Below are 21,452 nucleotides of genomic sequence, written 5' to 3' on the forward strand. Positions count from 1 at the left end.
CTCACATCTCGTAGACAAAAATGCTTTATTTTTTTGTTTTTCATTTCTGCATGTTTCTTCAGTTCGACAGAACATGTTGGCTGTACAAAACGTCACATGAAAAAGAGGACACAATCAAATCAGATGGAAAGAAATGCTTTCTGTCTCTTTAAATACTGAATACAGTTTGACAAGATCACAATAACAACAGTAAGAGTGAGAGTGGGCCCATCTGAATACGTCCGACTGCTGACTCACACACTGTATCGCCACTAAAACCATTCCTCATACCACATGAATAATTAATGTTGCTTTTAAATGCTACAAAAATAACATGAAATAGAATACAAAAAATCCATTTCCTTTTCGCCCATGCCCGCAGTGCGTGCGTCGGTGAATTAAAAGTGGCTAGTCCCTGACCCTCACAGATCATTTTTTGAAACACACACTGCGTTTCATTGCTTGTTTGTCCCACAGAGCTGGAAAGAAAAAACAATGCAGAGTTTTATTAAGCGGCATTTGGGTTTGCACCAAAGCGATTATTCTCATCTCGGAGATTCAGTGTCCTTGTCCCGCCAGTAGACATATAGTTTTGAGGCGAAGGCCAGCAGTGAGCACTGACATTTGGCTGCGTCTCATCCAAACTCCACCAGCTGAGCCGTACACTGAACGAGTGGCTAGAAGGTCTACTTTTGTTTCCTTTTTGCTAATAAAAATATATCGTTACTATTGTAAGAAGATCAGTTTGTTTCACAGTGTTTCACATGCACGTGAATGTCTAACACTAAGTCCCTAACTGCTGGCTACCACAAAACACATTTCTTCTCTCCCTTCAAACGGAAAATAAAACTAAAACTCTGAAGAGAGTCCTTTGGTGTCATTTGTTATTGGGGGGGAAAAAAATCCCTTAATTTCTGGGTAAACAGGGGCTGAGTATGGAGTAAAAATGATGTGGGGGGGCATTATAGCTAACCAAATAAGTGAAATCTGAAATCTTTTGTAAACTGCTATGCCCTGAAATGTGACAAAATGGCACATGAATACAAGCCTCGATTACATGACAGCATATATAAAAGGTCACATTCCACGACAGGTGTCTAAGTCTCACAACTGCTTTACATGAGCCGCTAAGCAGGGCGAACGTCTCTGTCCTCGGATCAGCTGCGAGGAGCTCGTTCAGTAAAAAAAGAGGATGACTGCGCGTTAGCCTGTGGGCCGGGGGGGGGGGGGGGGTCTGGATGAGAGGGCTTCCCTGAGGGAGTATGGATGGAGGGAGAGCGGTAGGCAGTCTGGGCAGCGGTGGAGCTTCTTAAACGCGGGCCAGCAGAAAGGCCAGAAGCAGGAGCACAGCTAGGCACGGGCCGTCCGCCTTGCAGCGCTGGCTCTGATCAGTCAGGAAGGGCTCTGGAGACTCATAGCCAGAACCATCTGAAACACACAAACACAGAGAGACAGCACACGGAGAGGAAGCGCTAGGAAATGCATACCTTTACTCAAAGCAGCAGGGGCCCACAGCAGTGACCTAATTAGAGTTTAATTACTGAGGCAGAGGATCTGGTTCACATTTCACACACGGTTTTCATAGATTACACCAACCTGACATATCTGTGCCAGTGAATTTAGAATAAATGCTGTATATCCAAATGGAGCTTGAACGCTGTTGTTCTGAACCATGGGCGTCCAATCTTGCTCCTAGAGGCCCACTGTCTGGCAGAGTTTAGCTCCAACCCCAATTAAACACACCTGAACCAGCTAATCAAGGTCTATAGGCATACTAGAAACTTCCAGGCAGGTGTGTTGAGGCAAGTTGGAGCTAAACTCTGCAGGACAGTGCATGGACCGAGTTTGGACTAAACAATTAGCAATGACAAAGCAAGTCAATATGATTTTTTCTCCAAATGTTTCTAAAAGAAGCCTCATGGAGACAGTAATAAAAAAAAAAAAGATTACCATTTAAAGCTACAGTCCATCGTTTTTCCTCTTTGTCGCCATCTCTGTTCGAAATCCGCAATTGCAGTTATTCACGGAATTATCAACTTTACGTGGGTTGTGTCTCGGCTCGGCACGGCACAGCGCGGATGAATCCAATGTTTTGAGGAGAATGTGAGGCTGTCAGTCACCGTGCCGGTGTGGATACTGTCATTCGCAATCACAGATTCTACTTTTTGGAAGTATGACCAACATAAGAATTTTCACCGGAAAATGTCGTCTGAACAAGTAACATCCACTTTTGTTCTGACCAACTAGGGAAGAAAAAAATGTTGCAGTAAATCGCGATGATTCTTTTTTTCTGTAGCGAAGTCCGAAGTCTTTTGGATTTTCACCGGGTGAATCTCTAGTTGTCACTGGTGATTGTCGTTTGAACTTTTCTGGATCCGCCATCAAATTGATAAGTTTAATTATGTCAAGTGCTGTGAGTTTATAAGCTAAGAAAGTGGTCGTGCTCGCAAGTTTATAGCGAGAAAACGCTATAAATCGCTATAAATCTCCACCTCCAACATCCTCACACGCAATTTAGCCTACTAGCCGAGACACCTTCTTTATGTGTACAGATGTGACGTAATGACGCAAAGATATGCTTGAATTTCACGCAGAAATCCACCAGTACCACTGGAGTTAAAAACATTATTACAAGCTAACCGTTTTGAATCAAGCTAAGGCAAGCAGATAGTTTTGTACACTGGCTGGTTATGTATTTGCTCAAAAATTATTTTGGATAATTTTTAACCCAAAAAAGTTACGGACTGCAGCTTTAAATAACTGTTTTCTATTTTAAGATATTTTAACTCTTTCCCAGCATATAAAAAATAAAAACTGCCAGCATTTTTTATAATTTTCACAAAAATTTCATGGCATCCAGAATATTTTGTTGTATGAATATCTGAACAGGCTATTTCAAAAGAAAGAACAGACCCTCTGGTTAAAAAAACGAAAATGTTTTATTCTAGCTTAATGCATTCTTTTTTTATCAACACTTGAATGTGGGCAAGTTTCATAAAAAAAAGCAACATTTTGAGCAAAAAGCTGAGAAAATCTCAGATTCAGATTCAGAACGAAGATCAAAACATAGATATTCTAATATGCTTATTTTGTGCTCAAGAATCATGTCTTATTATCAATGTTGAAAACAGTTGTGCTGCCTAATATTTTTGTGGAAACTGTGATAATATTTTTTTAGGATTCTGCATTTGCCAACAATAAATGGGATAGTATGATTTTCTTTCTTCTGGGTAACACAAAAGAAAATATTTTGAATAATGTTGAATTGAATAACCAGACATTGGCTTTGGTGACCAATAACTTGCATCGTATGGGGAAAAAACAACAACACTGAGACATGTCTCAAAATATCTTATTCCACAGAAAAAAGAAAGTTATACATCATACGTAATAAATGATGACTGAATTTGTATTTTTGGGAGTTTCCACTGGTGAGTAATGAAGGTAAAATCTTAAAGGAAAAATCCACAATAGTCCTAATCGTTCCCATTAGACCTCAGCAGCTGCAGACTGCATTTGAACACATTCTCACAGCTTGAAAATAAATATGACATCTCATTAACAAAATGTTCCTGGAAAATGTGTCAAACACTGCTTATTATTGCATTCCTGTTATGCCTAACAGAAGGCTGGCCCGTAGACATGAGGGGATATTATTTTCTACGCCGGCGGGGCGAAACAGTTAGAGCGTGACTTACTTGTAGGCTTCACGTACACCTTCAACTTTAAACACGGCTTGCCAGCGTGGTTAGGATGAGGAGAAGCTGTTGAAAAGGAAGTAGAAGAGAAATAATGAGCTAAATGTGCTTGTGACAAACAGAATCATTCAGCAAGACATTGAATCAATCTGGTTTAAGATCCTCCTGCTGTTGTGAGGTGACACTTGTGAATGTTTGACAACCAAATCAAGAACAAAGTCGGAGATTTTCTTCATTTCAGGGAAACTGCTGTGACCTTCACCAGCTTGGTGTCTTCATATACAATGGCCTGTGACACGCAATGTTCCCATAGCAAATTACCCCACATAGCACTCAGTGACCTGAGAGCAAAGAGTCACTATTGAGTCAGCCAGCAGTCTACCGTCAGATTGGCTCCACCAGAACATCAGCAACACCGTTCATCTCTGCACTCCAGACACAAGCTTTCTGACAGATTACTTCATTCATCTCTGTACTCCAGACACAACACATCTCCTGCTTATTCCCTTATAGGGTCTTGTGTGAAAGAAGGGGGGAGTGAAATCATTTATTTGAACTTGGCCGCAGTCTAATGTCCACAAAGAAAACCCAGCACATGAAGAAAACAGCATAATGTACCGCTCAAGCTGGTGAGTACGAGTCACAGTCGGAGTGGTCTAGATTCCCATCTGAATACAGGCAAGAAATGACGAAAGTTTATATATGGGGTCAGAAAGACCTTTTTTTAAGTTAATACTTTTATTCAGCTAGGATGCCTTCAACTGACCAAAAGTGACAATCATTTAATAGTAACATGTATTAAAATAGAAATGTATAAAAAATTATTGAATTGTAATAATCTTATTTTTGATCAAATGAATGCAGTCTTGCTGAGAGGCTCTCCAAAACATAAACATAAAAGAATCTTACTGACTCCAATCTCTCTCTCTCTCTCTCTCTCTCTCTCAGAGTTTGGGTTGATAAAAGTAGAGAGGACTCAAATGCAGAGTGATGGGTTTTTATTAAGCATTAAATAAAACAAAAACAAACAAAAACTACCCCGTGGGGGAAACAAGACAGTAGTAATGTTCCATTTAACACTGAAGCTTCAAAGCGCGTATCGAGACGAGTACACAGCGCAATTTCTCATGAAGCTCCGTGCCGGAGCACGTATTGTTTTCAGATCAACGGAAAACGAAGCCTCACTTTCTTTCCAGTCACGTGAATGCTTCACTTTGTGTGTCGGAATGTTTGAACCCAGACCACTACTCTACAGGTTTTTTTTTTACTAGTCATTTACTAGCATTTTTTTAATTTATAAATAAGTCTATAGCCTATGTTAGACAACTGACAGGAGAGCACATGACACAAGGAAACATACATGACAAGCCATGTGCTCACACCAAACATGACTAAAACACAAGCACATGGCCAGTAAAACAAATCACAAGCCATGTGCTAACACAAAAGAGACATGAACATGCAGCTGATGAGAACACTCATAAGCCAAAATAAACTCATCATTTTTTTTTTTTTTACTAATTAAATGTGATTGAGAAACATGATGTTTCCAAAAAGAAATGATTGGCTTTTTTATTTAGTATATAGTTTTATTATTAAAGCCAAAAATGTATTCAAATTATTCAAATATTATCTTGAAAATGTTTACAAATTGTGTTGCCGATGCATCTTTTCTTTCTAACCACTATTAGAGTTTTGCTAGATATCTTTTGAATTTCCACAAACATTTTCAGTGGATCCCTGAAAAAAATCCAACCCTGGTCTTGAGTTCGTCATCTTCAACCTGAACAACCCTCCCCCCAGGTCATTGTGTATTCTTGTGGCTTGTCCAGCACACCGGATCCTAGGTTCATTGGAGAGCACCCAACCTCAACCGCCGGCAGCTGTGTAGAAGACGCCTGTCAAGATGTCATCACAGCCGATCAATACGGGCGGAGAGATGGAAGTCCGGGGGTTAAGTCTGACCAGGTCTGATGGACGTGTTCTTTTACTAGCAGACAATCGAGATCAGCCCCCACTTCCCCGTGATAACCTCTCAGATCCATCTCTCATCGCTGACCCCACCGACCCTGCCTCAAAGCATCAATCCCCCAAGGGACCATGACGCCCATAGAGCTGCCGGTAACCACACAATCCTCTCAGGGAGCGGCTGGGGTGCTGAATGGGGCCGTCTTGGTGGGGGAGCGGGGGTGTCCGAAGGCCTTTTCCAGCCCTGACCCTTCAGCCTGAAACAAAAGCCTTCACAATGCAGGACCTGGCTGGGAGCTGCGAGGCAGATGCATTAAAAATCAGTTTGGGGGCAGAAACACAGAGTTGAAGGGTATCTTTGAACTTTTTTGCCTGCTTATTATGGCATCTCTCTCTCGCTCTCTCTCTGGTGCACGGAGACAACACTGCGGCGTTTATGATAAGCAGCGCTACGCCCCGCTGATTTAGGGGGGCTTGGGCGGAGGGGATGTTGACTCAGAACGACGCCCCCTCCGCGCCTGCTTCGCTCCCTTTCAGTCTGAGCTGTCAATCAGGGAATAATCAGCAGTCAAATGAAAAGCATGTAGGATCTTTGGCAATCTCCATGGGAGAAAGGAAGGCCCGTCCGGCCGCTGTGCGAATGGCTGCTGATGGACAGTGCGGTTCTGCGACACAAAGCCGGCGAGAGCTCAAAGTCACCAGACTCTCTGTACTGTACACAGGTGGCTCCCGGCCCAGCCACATCTGCCCGCGACACAGCCTCCCATGTCAGGAATTGTAATTACCATATAAATTATTGATTTGCTTGCCGCTCCCTGTTTTCTCCCGGCATCTTACTGATAAAAGTCTTTCATGTTATCATATTAAAACAGCTAGGCGGTTGAAGTACAAAAAAAACGATGTTTTTTGTTTAATGTCTACTTTTAATTTGGTTTAGCCACACTAAATTGTCTTCACTAGAGGAGAGTAAAACAAATGCTTGAAGGACAAGTTTTCCATTTGAACACACCAGTTTAAAGCTTTGTGAGGATAATGGGAATGAGCTGTTGGATGTTTGTTCATTTAGGAAAAGCTACAGCTTTTGAGATTAAAGCATCTCTATTTCAGCATTTCTATTTCTCTCACAAACTATCCGCGTCTTTCTAAATGCCCTGTAACTTTAGAACGTTCTGCCCGAGGATGGAAGAAAAAAAATAGCAAAACAAATAGTGTGAAATACAAGCTCAAACTGTGCGTATAAATACTCAAGCTCAAAACACAGATTTTTCTCAGGTCCACCAGCTGAGGTTTCAGAGTTAGGCAGAGTCTCTTTTGCTTCCCTGCAGCTCATTGTGTTCTCAGAGATTCCAATGAATGCTGAACGTGAAGGGAGTCTGAAAAGTCACAGAAAGTCTCTGTGATTGGCTGATTGACCCTGTCAATGCGATAATGCCTGCCTGTCATGTTCACAGCCAGTCCGCAAATCCACACGAATAGGTCAAATTGGTGGAAACAAACTAATTACAAAGAAAACCACTCATGTTCAAATTACGTATAGTAACTACTCAGATATAATTAAATTAAAGATGTACCTCTGTTTTTGAGACCATAAAAAACCTATTTACCAAGCATTCGTTGACTACTGTTCCAAAAAATGTATATAAATAACAGCTAGTTGTAGCCAATCATTACTACACAAAATATGCTTATGTTTTGTTGTAGTAATTCATAAACCTTTTGAGACTTGGATTTAATAAGTAATATTTCCCCTGGTTTCACAGACAAGGCTTAAACCTAGTCCCAGACTAAAATGCATGTTGAGTTGTTTTAACTGGAAGCAACTTATACTGACATATCTTAAAATATGTCAGTGCCATTGTTTTGTCCCTAGATGCACAACAGTAATGTTTTTTTCTAAGGCATGTTTATAAAAGCTACTTAAATGTCCTAATTAAACTAAGGCCTAATCCTGGCTTAATCTAAGCCCTGTCGTGAAGCCAGGCCTTTATGTATGATGAAATAAATAACAATTATAATAGCATTATATAAAATATACAATGATGTTCCTTTTACCTCAAAATTGTGTAAACATCACATGTAAATGGAGCTTTTTTGTCCTAAATAAATAAGCCGCAGTGCAGTGGTTCTTAACCAGGGCCTCCCAGAAAACTCTGGAATCTCAAGATGACTAAATTATTTAAAATAAGCCAAAACAAGCACAAACAAGATATTTCTTATTTTAATTTAACCTCCACAACAACTGGTTCACACTGTCTTGGAAAACTGGAAAATGAAGTCAGCATCTCCATAAAGCTTTTCTGCTGAAGGAAGTGCTCTGAAAATGTCCTGGTAGACGGCTGCGTTGAGTGGACAGCACAGTGGACCAACACCAGCCGATGACATGGCTCCCCAAACCAACACAGACTGTGGAAACTTCACACTGGACTTCAAGCATCTTGGATTGTGTGCCTCTCCATTCTTCCTCCAGACTCTGGGACCTTGGTTTCCAAATGAGATGCAAAATTTGCTCTCATCAGAAAAGAGGACTTTGGTCCACTGTGCTTTATTAAATCCAGAGTCAATGCAGCCGTCTACCAGGACATTTTCAGAGCACTTCATGCTTCCTTCATTTTCCAGCAGGATTTGCACCTTGCCCACACTGCCAAAATAACCAAAACCTGGTTCAATGACCATGGTATCACTGTGTAATTACTGTGTGATTTCATGTAATATTCTAATTTTTTGAAATCCTGTTTTCGTGGGTTTTATGAGCTGGAAGCCCAAATTATGTACAAATAAACAACTAAATACTTGAAATCGTTTAAGTTGTGGGCCCTGAATCTATAATCTATGGAAGTTTAATGTTTTGAATGGAATTATGGAAATAAATAAACTTTTACATGATATTCAAATTTTTTGGAAAGGGTCTGTATATGCAGTAATAAATAGATGAGATTTCAGAAGGAATTATTCCAGAGCTGTGGAGCAGCCACTGAAAAGGCACGATCTCTTTTCAGTTTAAGACGTTTCCTGGGAACAATCAACCATAAACTACTGGTTGATCGGAGGTGTCTGGAATGTATGATGAAATGAAAGAAGATCAAAAATATAAGGAGGAGCCAAACCAGGTCTTTATAAGCAAACAATAATGCTTTAACCTGGCTACAATATTTGACTGGAAGCCAGTGAAGAGAGACCAGTACTAGCGAAATATAATTTTGAAAGTGTGATTTCGAGACAAATCTAGGTAAATTAACAAAATCTTAAATTGGGTAGAAATTGAGAGTAAAAAATCCTAATCCTTATCCAGTGAATTACAATGGTTTCACTGGTTTAAGAACATTACGTTTTGAAATCTTCTGGAATCCTAAAATTAAATTGACAGAAACTAGAAGCGTTAGGCCTTCGAAAACTGTTGGGGACGGTTACAATGGAGAGTCAAAAAGGTTGAGAACCACTGCAACATTGAGTCGACTTTGACTTCTCATTTTAGAAGTTTACCACAAGCCACTTCTGAAACGTGCACACACTGAAAAATGCACACACTTACATATGTAATAGTACTCGTGCCCAGGCCGAAACTCAAAACCAAGTGAGAAGGGGGTGAAGAGCTGAAACTTCTCAGAGAAGCGCAGGGGTCCGTCGGGACTCTGGGGCCGGTTACACTCCCACCGTTTGAAGCCCCTCATGCGGTGCTCACAGGTGAGGTAACCATCATGGTTCACCATGAAAAGGATGTAGCGCTCCATGCGACTGTGAGGCTGAGGGCTCTCGTAGTACGGACAGTACACATCCAGGTAGTCGTTGATGCTCACGGCCACCGTGTATTCGCCCTGCCAGAACCTGCAACGGAGAGTCAGAGCATTAGATTAGGATGACTGACATAACTCCTGTTACAGGGACAACTGAAATATTCTTTAGTTCAGTTTTATATTTGGCCTCCATTCAAACCATACAGCAGCAAAGAACGATGTTTAACACACAAAGGCTAAATCTGTTGGGCAGAAAATCACAGGGAACACAACAGAATAAGCTGGAATGAATAACCACAATGCATATTTTCTATCTAGGTCACCATTATGCAGAGAGAGAATGGCAAACCAGAACACACAGAAAACCAAACTCTCGATGTAATACTGTAATGAGAAGGGGAGAAGGGGGATGTTTAAAAAAAAAAAAAAAAAAATCTTTGACTAGGGCCTAAAATAGACCTCTTAAAAAAACAACTTGGTTTTGCCTTTGTTCATATTTTTGGGTTAGTGCAGTAGCAACATTTATCAATGAAAATGTTGATTATGTTTACAAAAAACACACATTTAGTCAGCGAGTTGAGCTTGTCAAATAAATCATCAACTTCATATTAAATTCCACCCTTAATCCAAGCTTTGAACCACACTGGCACCATAAAATAAATTTTCATGCTTCGCATTTGATTTTCTCTCTATATAGTGTGCGTTTCATGAAAATGCAGCTCTCAGAGTGTAAGAAAAAAGAAGGGAGAGGGAGAGAGAACGGGTGGAGAGGCAAAAGATAGCATGAGTGAATCAGTTTGAAAGTCAGTGTGACCTACAGAGGCTGCGAATGTGTGTGACAGTACTGTGTTGTGAGAGTCCTGTGAGTATATGCCTTTGACTGAAAAAGAAATTGCTGTTGACAAAATAAAAAATAAAACAATAGATGTATTGAGGTTTTTATGCTTAAAACAAGTAACAAATGTGCCAACTGGATCAAGATAAGACACTTTTTAAAGACATATAATTTTATATGACTCACTGCCTTAAAGCAATTTTGTTTGGCATGGATATGTCAGGGTCATCTTTTATCGAAAAAACAAAGATATTTTTTGCATGATACAATTATTCAAATTATTGTACCATCAAGATTGATTGCATTATTATTATAATGCAAAAAATGTCACTAATGCAATGGATTTTTTTATATTGTAGCGTTTATACAACATGGCTGTATTTACTGTACTGATTTTAATTACCGTAATACAAATAAAAGCATTGTTTTTGCGTTTGTATTACAGTAGTGAATTTTAAAAGAACAACAAAGCTGGAAAACTCAGATGTGAAACATCTACACACACAAACACACACACATGCTAAATATATAGACCTTATGCGCCAGAGAAACAAGTGCGCAGCCATCTTTAGAATATTGTCTTTGAACTTCCGTTTTAGCGGTAGCTCTGTATATTTCTATGGCATCGCTGTGGAAGAGTAATTAGCTGGTGAAGTGGATTTACTCATTGTAGAGTTAATGAAAGTTATCACGAGCATTGTAATGTTTAAAGCAGATGTCTAACATATATCAGTAGACCGGGAAGATTTTAAATCCTTCATAAATCCTTAAGATAGCTGTGGAAATACAAACCGGAAGACAAAAGACAACATGCGCAGCGCTGAAAAGGGGCGGGGCTTTATATATTTATGCATTAAACTGATCAAACGTGACATCAAAGACATTTATAATGTTACAAGAGATGTCTATTTCAAGTAAATGCCCTACATTTGAACTTTCTAGTTTCTAGAAATCCTGGAAAAAAAAATGTATCATGGCTTCCATATTAAGCAGCACAACTGTTTTTAACAATGATAATAATCAGAAATGTTTTTTGAGCACCAAATCAGCATATTAGAATGATTTCTGAAGGATCATGTGACAGACACTAAAGACTTTCACAGGAAGAAACTACACTTTTAAGATATATTACAATAAAAAAAGGTTATTTCTAATTGTAATAATATTTCTGTTTTTGATCAAATAAATGCAGACTTGGTGAGCATAGGAGAAAACATAAAAAAATCTTACTGACTGACCCCAAACATTTGAATATATATACAGTGTGTGTGCATTTCTTTTTTCTTTTAGGGTGAAATATGACCAAAACATGTTTTCGTGAGATGCATCCATGCATGCATTTAGTTTCATGAATGTTTAGAAATTTGTACTGGAAAACAAAACAAGACAATGATTTTTCAAACTGCACTGAATAACCGAAATTTAATCAAGAGCACAATATTTTCTAAAAGTGTCCTTGTGCCACATATGAACTACTCTATGACCCTTCCTTTTTTTTTTGTACGACGTGTATCTAAGTGAAAACAGCAGAAAGCACTCACACCTCTGTAAGCGAGGAAGGACCATCAGGCACTGGTTCATTTGCCTTCAGTGTTCAGTCTGAGGTCCTGTGCTCTCATCTACACAAGCTGCCCTCTACAGCACCTGCCTGTCTGCCCTTTAACAAGACAAACTCTTGGCACGGTGATTTCCTCACAGTGCAGCCCACATCATGATTTTCTAAAGCCAGCTTGTTTTGCCCTCGATTAATGGCTCTTTCAGATGTTTGCAGTCACATTTACACACACACAAATACCCGCGCACCATAAAACGTGCCGTAAATTACTTCCATGCGGCGGAACATCTCTGGATATGTTACTGTAATTCAGCTCTCACAGTCTAAATCGGGTCCACCTGTTGTAGATTAGCCACACTCCCAAACTGTTACCTCAATTCCATCTTTCTTCAGCCACGTTTACATTAAGCGGACAAATGTATTTTAGGTCCTTTCAAACAAGTCCAAGTGACTTGTTTGTCTAATCACTTGTTTATACTATCAAAAGGAATAAATCTCCAGAAAGTTTGGAGCTCCTGACCTTCAACATAAACGCTGCGGAGATATTTCTTTCTAATCAAGCATGAACAGATTACAGAGGGGACATATATCAGTTTGAGCAGAACATCCCAGATGTTGAGGGATCACAACCTTGTGTGTGTGTGCGTGAAACTCATCCTTCACAATCTTTCCAGGAACACATTTCTCCTGTTGAGTCTGACCTTCTCAAACTCTCCCAAAGCACATCAGGAACTTGTTTATGGTTCATGGTGAAATATCGATTTGTGAATTTACAGTGGCTTCCATAACCTCATTAAAAATAACCGCGGATTGGCTCTAACGGCAAATGTGGGATTGCACAATAAATGGATTTTTTTTCCGACGGTGGTTCGGAAGGTTGGGGGGGGGAGGCGAGTGTTAACAGACATGATGAGGAGACAGCTGAATCATAAACAGACTGACGCTCGTGCTCAGAAATATCAAAAGATCTCTCTCTCATGTACATACATACACACACGCACGCACATCTCCCTGCTTTCCCAAATAGGCGGAGCATCATGGAGAATTCTAAACAAACACTCTTCAGTTCCTCACAGCATGCCGCTCCTCATTCACCTGCTGTCGTCTTCCCTTTGTATCTTACAACTTTGATATTCAGAAGATCTTCACATTCAAGTATCTGAAGCTGCTTTTAGACAGAGAGCTCCATGGATCTAAACTGTCACAATCGGAGAAAATATGCAACAATACCAGAAGCTGAACATTCATATTCTGGTAAACAACATTTGAGAAAATTGTAAACGTTGCACACACAAGCTTTGTGAAGGACATAAATGCGCTGGTAGAAAAACTTCTAAATATGTTTATGCATAAATAATTCAATCCCAAAGGAGAAAAACATCTTTGTGAACAAGAAAATAATTATTCTCAATTTTCTTCTTCTTTTATCAAAATAATGTGTTTTGAGAGATATCAGTTTAATAGAATACTTCCCAACTTTCATCAATCATGTTGAATTTAAATTGCTACAAATACACAATGACATAAAGTCAGACAAACATTTAGAGTTATAGGTAAGGGTCAAATGTCATCATCCATGGTGGTTTGCACATGATTGGTTAAAAAAGAATGTCCACCATAGTAATTTAATTCTATGTAAATCACTTAGAACAATTCAAAGAGACTTTGTTTGCTAAAAAAACAAACAAAACAGAAATAATGCATTTCTACAAACATTTCATACACACGCACACACACAAACACACACACACGCACGAACGCGCACACACACACACACACACACACACACACACACACACACACACACACACACACACACACACATTAAGCAAGTACATATATTCTACGGCATTAATAGTGAAGATGGCAGCATGTGAGCATTTCTTTAAGCCGCGCAGAAGTCTTGTATACTTATTTCCCCGAGTCTTTGTACCAAAGGATCACTTGAGGCACATGCACGCACACACTGCTGTAAATCCAAAGGTGGTGGAGCCGAAACTCTGGCATTACACACACTTGCGTTACACATTGTGAGGCATTGCCGCGGCTCGGTACGATGTGATTCTGGAGGCTTTCCAGCCCCACTTATTGTGTTCTTGCCACAAGCAGGCCTTTTGCCATCATGCCAGCCCTGCTAGACACTGGGGGCTTTTAATGATATGGAAAAGCAAAGGGCTGCCACAATGTTGTGAATGCAAAGCTCCAAGGCAAAGCTCTTCCATGCGAGATAAAAGAGAGGAGAAAAGCCACTTATCGCTGGGGCTATCTGCTGCCCGCATCTGATGCAGGGGCTTGGGAACCGGACCTTGTTATGTCAAGAGGAGCGAGGATGTACTGACGCTGCCAAAATAGAAAGAGAAGGGGCCAGCGAGAGAGAGAGAGTGAGAGAGAGAGAGAGAGAGAGAGTGCTGCCATTCTGAACAAGTTTCCCCAAATGACAGCCATGCTGGATGAGAGGGCCAAATCTATCCTCCATGATGATGTCAACACGGCTGCTGTTTCCAGGGTACTTCATAAGGTTGATACATCATTTTAAATCAGCACAATCAAAACGATAACAAGCGATATCATAGAGAACGCCTCATGGCTGTGTGTCAAGGTCAATAAATGTCTTAAAAATCATCAGATCATTTGACCTCATGACATTATGACAAGGCAAGGCTAAATTATATTTATGAATAATTAATGACATTTGCAAAGAAAAAATACTTTTCAATACTTTAATATATTAAATATTTAAAAACGAATATTTATATTTTCTTTGTAATAAAAAATGTCAATATTATTAAATGTATTCAATGTTATGAAATTATTAGACCGGTAAGATTTTTTTAAATGTTTTAAACCAAGGCTTCATTTATTTGATCCAAAATACAGCAAAAACAGTAATATTGTGAAATATTCTTACAATTTAAAATAACTGTTTTCTATTTAAATATATTTTAAAATGCTATTTATTTCTGCTGATAAAGCTGAATTTTCAGCATCATTACTCCAGTCTTCAGTGTCACATGATCCTTCAGAAATCATTACAATATGATGATTTGATGCTCAAGAAACATTTATTATTATTATTATATTATTATTATTATTATCAATGTTGAAAACAGTTGTGTGCAATTTTTTTCAGGATTATTTGATGAATAGAAAGTTCAAAAGAACAGCCTTTATCTGAAATAGAAAGCTTCTGTAACATTATCACTACCGTTCAAAAGCTTTCTATTTCACATAAATGCTGTTCTTTTGAACTTCCGTTCTAATTTTGGCCACCACTGTATATATTTTAAATAATCAATAAAATGTGTCACATGTACTTGTGTACACATGTAAGGTTTGAGGAAAATATGTTTAATAAGAGAAAATTCTCTTTACTTGATCACACCCCATTAAATTTTTAAAGTCGTTAATTGAAACTTTCCTATAAAATGGTATAGAAGCTTTTCGAAACCATCCGAAACCAACATGAGAGCATTTCTAAGAACTTGGCAAGTGTGTATTAAAAGGAGAACTTGGTAACTTTTTTAACGTAATAAAACTGTCTAGAAATCATTTGGATGGTTAAACAACCTGTTCTGTGATATTGGTGACTTTCCCCGCTCCCCCCAGCGTTCCCAGGCGGAAAACCAACCTTGCAACTTGTGGACTACCGTCCCGGCAAGATAGAAATTGGAAGTCTCGTGAGAAGCGAGAACTAGAACGAGAACGAGCGCGAAACACAAATTGCTTTACGTCAATTGATTGATTGAATGATTGGCTTGCTCCGATCAAAACAAACGCACATGAGCAGCGGTAGAGAGGGGGAGGAGGCCGCCGCAAGTGAGTTTTTTACGACCGTGTTGTGAAATATACACCCTCCCACAGCTGTAGGGGGACCTCGTGGGGAAAACATGCGACAACAAAAGGGAAAATCAGCGAAGAAGTGAGTAGAGTTCGCTAGAGTTACCGAGTTCTCCTTTAAGATTTTACGTTTCTTTTATTGTGGACACTCTTAATATTTCATAGAGCAATTACTGACATTTTCTAGAAAGATTCTAAATGACTTTGCGACACACATCACAGCGAGTGACTGAATTCAGGCACTATGCAATCTAATCTATTATGTGGCATTGATAAAGGGCGTAAAAAAATAAAATAAAGCCCTAATATCCAGACTCAATCAGCAATGCTTGGCCGAAGTGATTAATCAGGGCCATTGACTGCTTTAGCAAGCTGCTGTATGATAGATGGCGTCTGGATCGTAAGTCTGCCTCTGGTCACAATGGCAAAAATCTGCAGTCAGGCTCCTGGGCTCTGGAGGGAGCGACCCATCCTGATGATGAAGGCCGTCCACAGCCTCCTTGCAGCATACAGCCGGCCTCATTATTCCCCTCCGCTCAGACAGAAACACAGCAGGGATACTGCAGCATCTCCATGGGAAGAAATAATACTTTTGAATACAATTACCGGATCGGGAGTGTGGCATCTTACCACAGGCAGTGTCGGTCCTAATATTTGACTCATTGTTAGGCAGCTCGGTTTGCACGGCTAGCTCCGGCACCGAATAGGGAGCGACATGCCAGCGGGGAGCCTGTGCAGCCTCGCAGGGGCCGTAATCATTTTAAACGTGAAATTATGAGCTTTCACGTACGGAAGTCACAACCAGGAGATTTGTCCGCTCTTTTGCATGATACTGGAGGCAGGACCCAAAGCTTTGGCTCCTGTGTAACTTATTAAAGAGGGCAGGACATGAAAAAACCATCATTTTTTATTCTTTTCTCTTGGAATGAATTTTAGAGCATCAAGTCAAACAGAAGCAGTCCAAAAGTGTCTTATTGTTAGACTACAAAATGAATAATGCCATGAAGAGTGACAATTATAGTACTTTTTGTCTGTAAATTGTCAAGAGTCATTTGGGTCATTGATGAATCCTTTAGGAGGATACAGTAATAATGGATAAGAAGATCCATCAACGGAAAAAAGGACAAAGCAAATTACTGCATAGAACAAATGTCTATGTTGTATACACTATTGTTTAAACGTTTGGGGTCAGTAATATATATATATATATTTTTTTTTTTCAAGGATTCATTAAAATGATCAGAAGTGACTTTTGTACATTATTACAAAAGATTTCTGTTTCAAATAAAAGCTATTCTTTTCAAACTTTCTATTCACCAAAGAATTCTATTCTCCTGAAAGAAAGGGTTTGTTTCCACAAAAATATTAAGCAGCACAACTGTTTTCAACATTGATAATAATATGAAATGTTTCTTAAGCAGCAAATCAGCATATTAGAATGATTTCTGAAGAATCATGTGACACTGAAAACTGCAAAAAATGTAGCTTTACCATCACAGGAATGCATTAAAAAAATATTAAAATACAAAAAAATATTTTAAATTGTAATAATATTTCACAATTCACTTTTTTACTTAATTATTGATCCAATTAATGCAGCCTTGTGGGCTATTTACACAGAATGCGTTTTTTTGTGGGTAAAAGCATGAGATGCAGGTCAATGGGACGAGAAGAAAAAAAACACACACAAGGTCCTGAGACTCGTATTTTAAAAGCTGAACTTCTTTTAACTTGAGAGCCTTGTTTTTAGAGCACCGTGTCATGCATGAGACACTGCAAAAGACACAAGCACAGGGGTCAAACATGTTCGTCTAGCGCAGTGGAATATAAAAACGTGTTCTGTGTACACTTGTAACACTCCCGAACCGGGTTAATTGACTTTATTAATTAACCTTATTATTACTACTAAAGTCAATTAGTGTTTTGTAGTCTAATCTACACCAAGAAAACATGAAATGTGTTAGCAAACCCAGTTCTGAATCGATGTTTACAAACCTGATCCAATACGTGTTTTGTGATTTTGTTTTATTTTTTATTTTTTGCAATCTGATTCCAGATATTCCAAGTGTCAAGTAGTTTATTTTTTCTTATTCAGTACATGACATGCATGTAACAGAATACCAAGTATTCACTATTGGAGCTCAAATACTCTCATTTTTGCTCACTGTTTCATCATGTATCGAACTGTGAGACATGATGTGTTTAGTAGTGAATGAGAAATAGAGTCAGCAGTTTTAGGCACACGATATTCCTTGTGAGTTCAGCATCACAGCAAGATGTCATTATGGACATGAGCAGAGGTACAATTTCCAGTTTTGTGTCCTCTCCTTTTACACTGACAGTTATTCTCAGTCGTTTTAAATGAAAGTCTCTTAGATTTGTTCTGACGCTTCCACGTTGTAGCGAACACATTCAGTGGATATTGACTACACGCTCTGAACAAACGGATCAGATTTTATCACTTGCTAAACGACAGTGCGGACGGATCAGATCGGATTTGAAAACCAAATCGGATTTGCGTGCAGTGTGAACAAAGGATTCTGCTGAAGGGAACTGAGAGGTTTTGAATCTCGTCTCACTTCACCTGCAGAGGTGATCCACAGTGGGCACGTGTCTCCCTGATGGAGGAAGCCTAATGATGCTGGACAGCTGTCCACAGAGGAGACACTCAGCCTCTTCGTGAGAGTCCTACAGATGAAGCTGGGCTGTCGTGGAGTAGATTTTACACTCGTGCCTGAAACTAAACAAGACTCTTGAATTTCCACAGTGGATCGAAAACTGAATGAAAGGGCCTCTTCTCTCCACTGACAGGACTCCAATGAGGCCGTGCCCCTACATGCAGCTCACCTGACTTTCATCACCCACTTTACAACATGATTGTGACTTGTGCGGAAGGAGAGAGAATGAATATCCTGAAGGTGCTGAGGTGTCTGCTGCACAGATCCACACAGTCGAGCTGAAGCCCGAACATGGCCCATAAACGAGACCCTGTGACTCGACTCCAAAATCCAACACAAACCTGGAATTATACATGAAAAACTTCCATAAACTGGAACAGACCAAAAGAGCAAATTCATGTGCCAATTGAAACCGTGATTGTATAAAGCAGCAATATCTACCAGATGATTTAGTAACTGCCTTGCACCTTATCTGGAAAACATTGAAAATGTATGCACAGAAACCTCTTTTATAGGTGAGATAATATAATGAGATATGAAGTAAATATGACTATGTCTGCGATATGGCTTTATCTGCTATAACAGACCTTTATCACTCTCAAGAGGTAAACCAACTTCAATAAATATTACAAATTTCGATATGCAACCCCTATGCCACAGATGATAAATAAATTAGGACTATTTGAAGTGAAGGTCGGGGTAGGTTGATTGATTCTGTAATTGCTCTGACAGATGCAAAACATTACCATCTGTTGCCTTTTTCAGAGCATTAATCAACAAATACAGCATGTGTTCAGCAGTCCTGCCAGTTAGACACAATTCACCGCTTTCCCCATTTCTCTTTTTTGTCCCATAAACACAGCTGAAAAATCGGTTTCAGACCATAGCTCTTGGGAGATCCATCTCTTACGAGACAACTGACCAGGCCAGCCCCCCCCTCCTGCTGCAAATGAGAGCGTGCTGCACACATAAAAGAGCGACCATACGGCACGGTCCTGAACAAAAATTCCAGATGAATGTGTGTACGCTCTAAACAGTACTTTGCTCTGCTTTCACCCTCCATCGACTCTTCTTTGACTGGCTCTAATCAGGAGGGCTCCTGTGGAAAGCTGTCCTCACTACTGAAATGCATGACTGGTCTGAGACAGAACGGTCAATTTAACACAGAGGCACAAGGCTACAAACTTGAGAGGTGGTATAGAAAGTGATCGGAATACTGAGTGCTTTAAGGACCTAAACAGCTAAATTAAATCTTCAAGTCCTTCAACAGCAGCAGCAACAATAGCAACACACACACACACACACACACACACACACACACACACACACACACACACACACACACACACACACACACACACACACACACACACACACACACACACACACACACACGCATGTCTGGTTCACTATCTTTGTGGGGACTCTCCATAGACGTAATGGTTTTTATACCGTACAAACTGTATATTCTGTCCCCTTACACTAACCCTACCCCTAAACCTGCCCATCACAGGAAACATTCTGCATTTTTACATTTTCAAAACAACTCATCCTGTGTGATTTATAAGCCTTTTGAAAAGTGGGGACCGCTGGCTGGTCCCCACAATGTAGGTGATCTCAGGTTTTACTATTCTTATGGGGACATTTGGTCCCCACAATGTAATATAAACAAGGGCACACACACACACACACACACACACGCACACACACACACACACACACACACAAAGTAGCATAAATCAATGTTGACAAATATAACAGGCCTATAATATAATATAATATAATATAATATAATATAATATAATTGAAATAAAAGTTTAATATATAATATAGGGTGTGTTATTTTTATTTTTTCATAATTAATTCATTACATCAACACATTAAATCGATAGCCCTAATACATATAGATCCCCGTGTGGAGCACAACCGGCTGTTGTCAAACTCCTTGTGCATTCAAAAATCTCACTGGATTACTACAGTTAATGGCACAAGGAATGTTTGGAAATGTAAACTGATATTTCCTACTGACACACTAAAGCAAAATATATAAATAACTGGCTTAAAACCATTTTTTTTATGGTGAAAATGCCTAAGACTTTTGCACAGTACTGTATATACACACATACACACACACACACACACACAAACACAGTATAACTCCATTGTATAAACAAATTCTCCATGTAGTGTCTCAATTAATATGAGGCCACAAACCGGCACAATTGGAAAAAAAGCAGGACTCTGCTGCAATGTGTCATGTCAACCTCCCTATTAAAGTGTGAATAATTTTGCTAGTTATCTCTGTTTATTGTAGATGGGGACTCTGTCTCTAGAGTGTTGAAGCTATAACTACAGCAGTTTGTGGGAGGTTTGGCTAATCTCTAAATTGCCAGTACAGTGCTCTAAAATGGCAGTTGCTCTTGTTTAAACGAGGACGCTATTTTTCTCCTCCACTGACCAAACCTTGACCCTCGTAGAGCTCTTGAAATAGGTACATACTCCAGGGAAAAACAGGCTCCTGCAACAGCCTAATTTTAAAGCAAATGAACAAATCGCTGTCTTGGGACTACAAATGGTATATTTTTTTGATTTTGTACTCCTTTTACAAGCAGAATACAAAAACTACATTACTGAGAATCAGCATAACGAAACATCTACATCCAAGATAATCTAAGCAGAGAGATGTTTCTGAGCTGAAGGGTTTACATTATGTTACATAACAGAACATAACATAAAACATGACAATTTATCTACATATAAGATAATATATGGAGAAAGGTGCTTTCGAGCTGAAGGAATTAATTTAGGGTTATGTTATGTTATTCTTACATAACATAAAACATAACATAAACTTAATTTGTCTACGTGTAAGATAATATAGGCGGAAAGATGCTTCTGAATTTAGGGTTATGTTGTTATGTTACTGTCAGGTGTTATTGGTAGCTGTAAAAATTGCACGGCACAGGAAATACAATAATAAATTCTTTCCTAAGAAATTACGCAGGAGAATAAAGGAATCAAACACAACGTACAACCACTTCCATCATAAACGAAGCTAAGGGCTTAAATACACTAAATGAACAACTTGAATTTAGGGTTATGTCATGCATTATATGTTATGTTGTTGTGTTATGCTATATTGTTATGTTAGATAACATAACATGTTCTACG

General features: G+C 39.3%; 1 protein-coding gene across 2 annotated transcripts in view; it reads right to left on the minus strand.

The window, feature by feature from the left end:
• efna2a (ephrin-A2a) overlaps positions 1–21,452 on the minus strand; it is a 58,906-nt gene continuing 37,454 nt past the window's right edge. The window contains exons 2-4 of one of the 2 annotated variants that reach the window (XM_084410606.1): positions 9,175–9,467; positions 3,678–3,743; positions 1–1,407 (exon numbers count right to left, since the gene is read on the minus strand). In XM_084410606.1, the coding sequence (XP_084266732.1) occupies positions 1,289–1,407; positions 3,678–3,743; positions 9,175–9,467 (478 nt within the window). In that variant the 3' untranslated portion in view covers positions 1–1,288. Of the gene's footprint in view, positions 1,408–3,675; positions 3,744–9,174; positions 9,468–21,452 lie in introns of both variants that reach the window. The other variant, XM_084410607.1, reaches the window with a different exon arrangement.

Source organism: Rutilus rutilus (genome assembly GCF_951802725.1).
Source record: "Rutilus rutilus genome assembly, chromosome: 6".
NCBI classification, from domain to species: Eukaryota; Metazoa; Chordata; class Actinopteri; order Cypriniformes; family Leuciscidae; genus Rutilus; species Rutilus rutilus.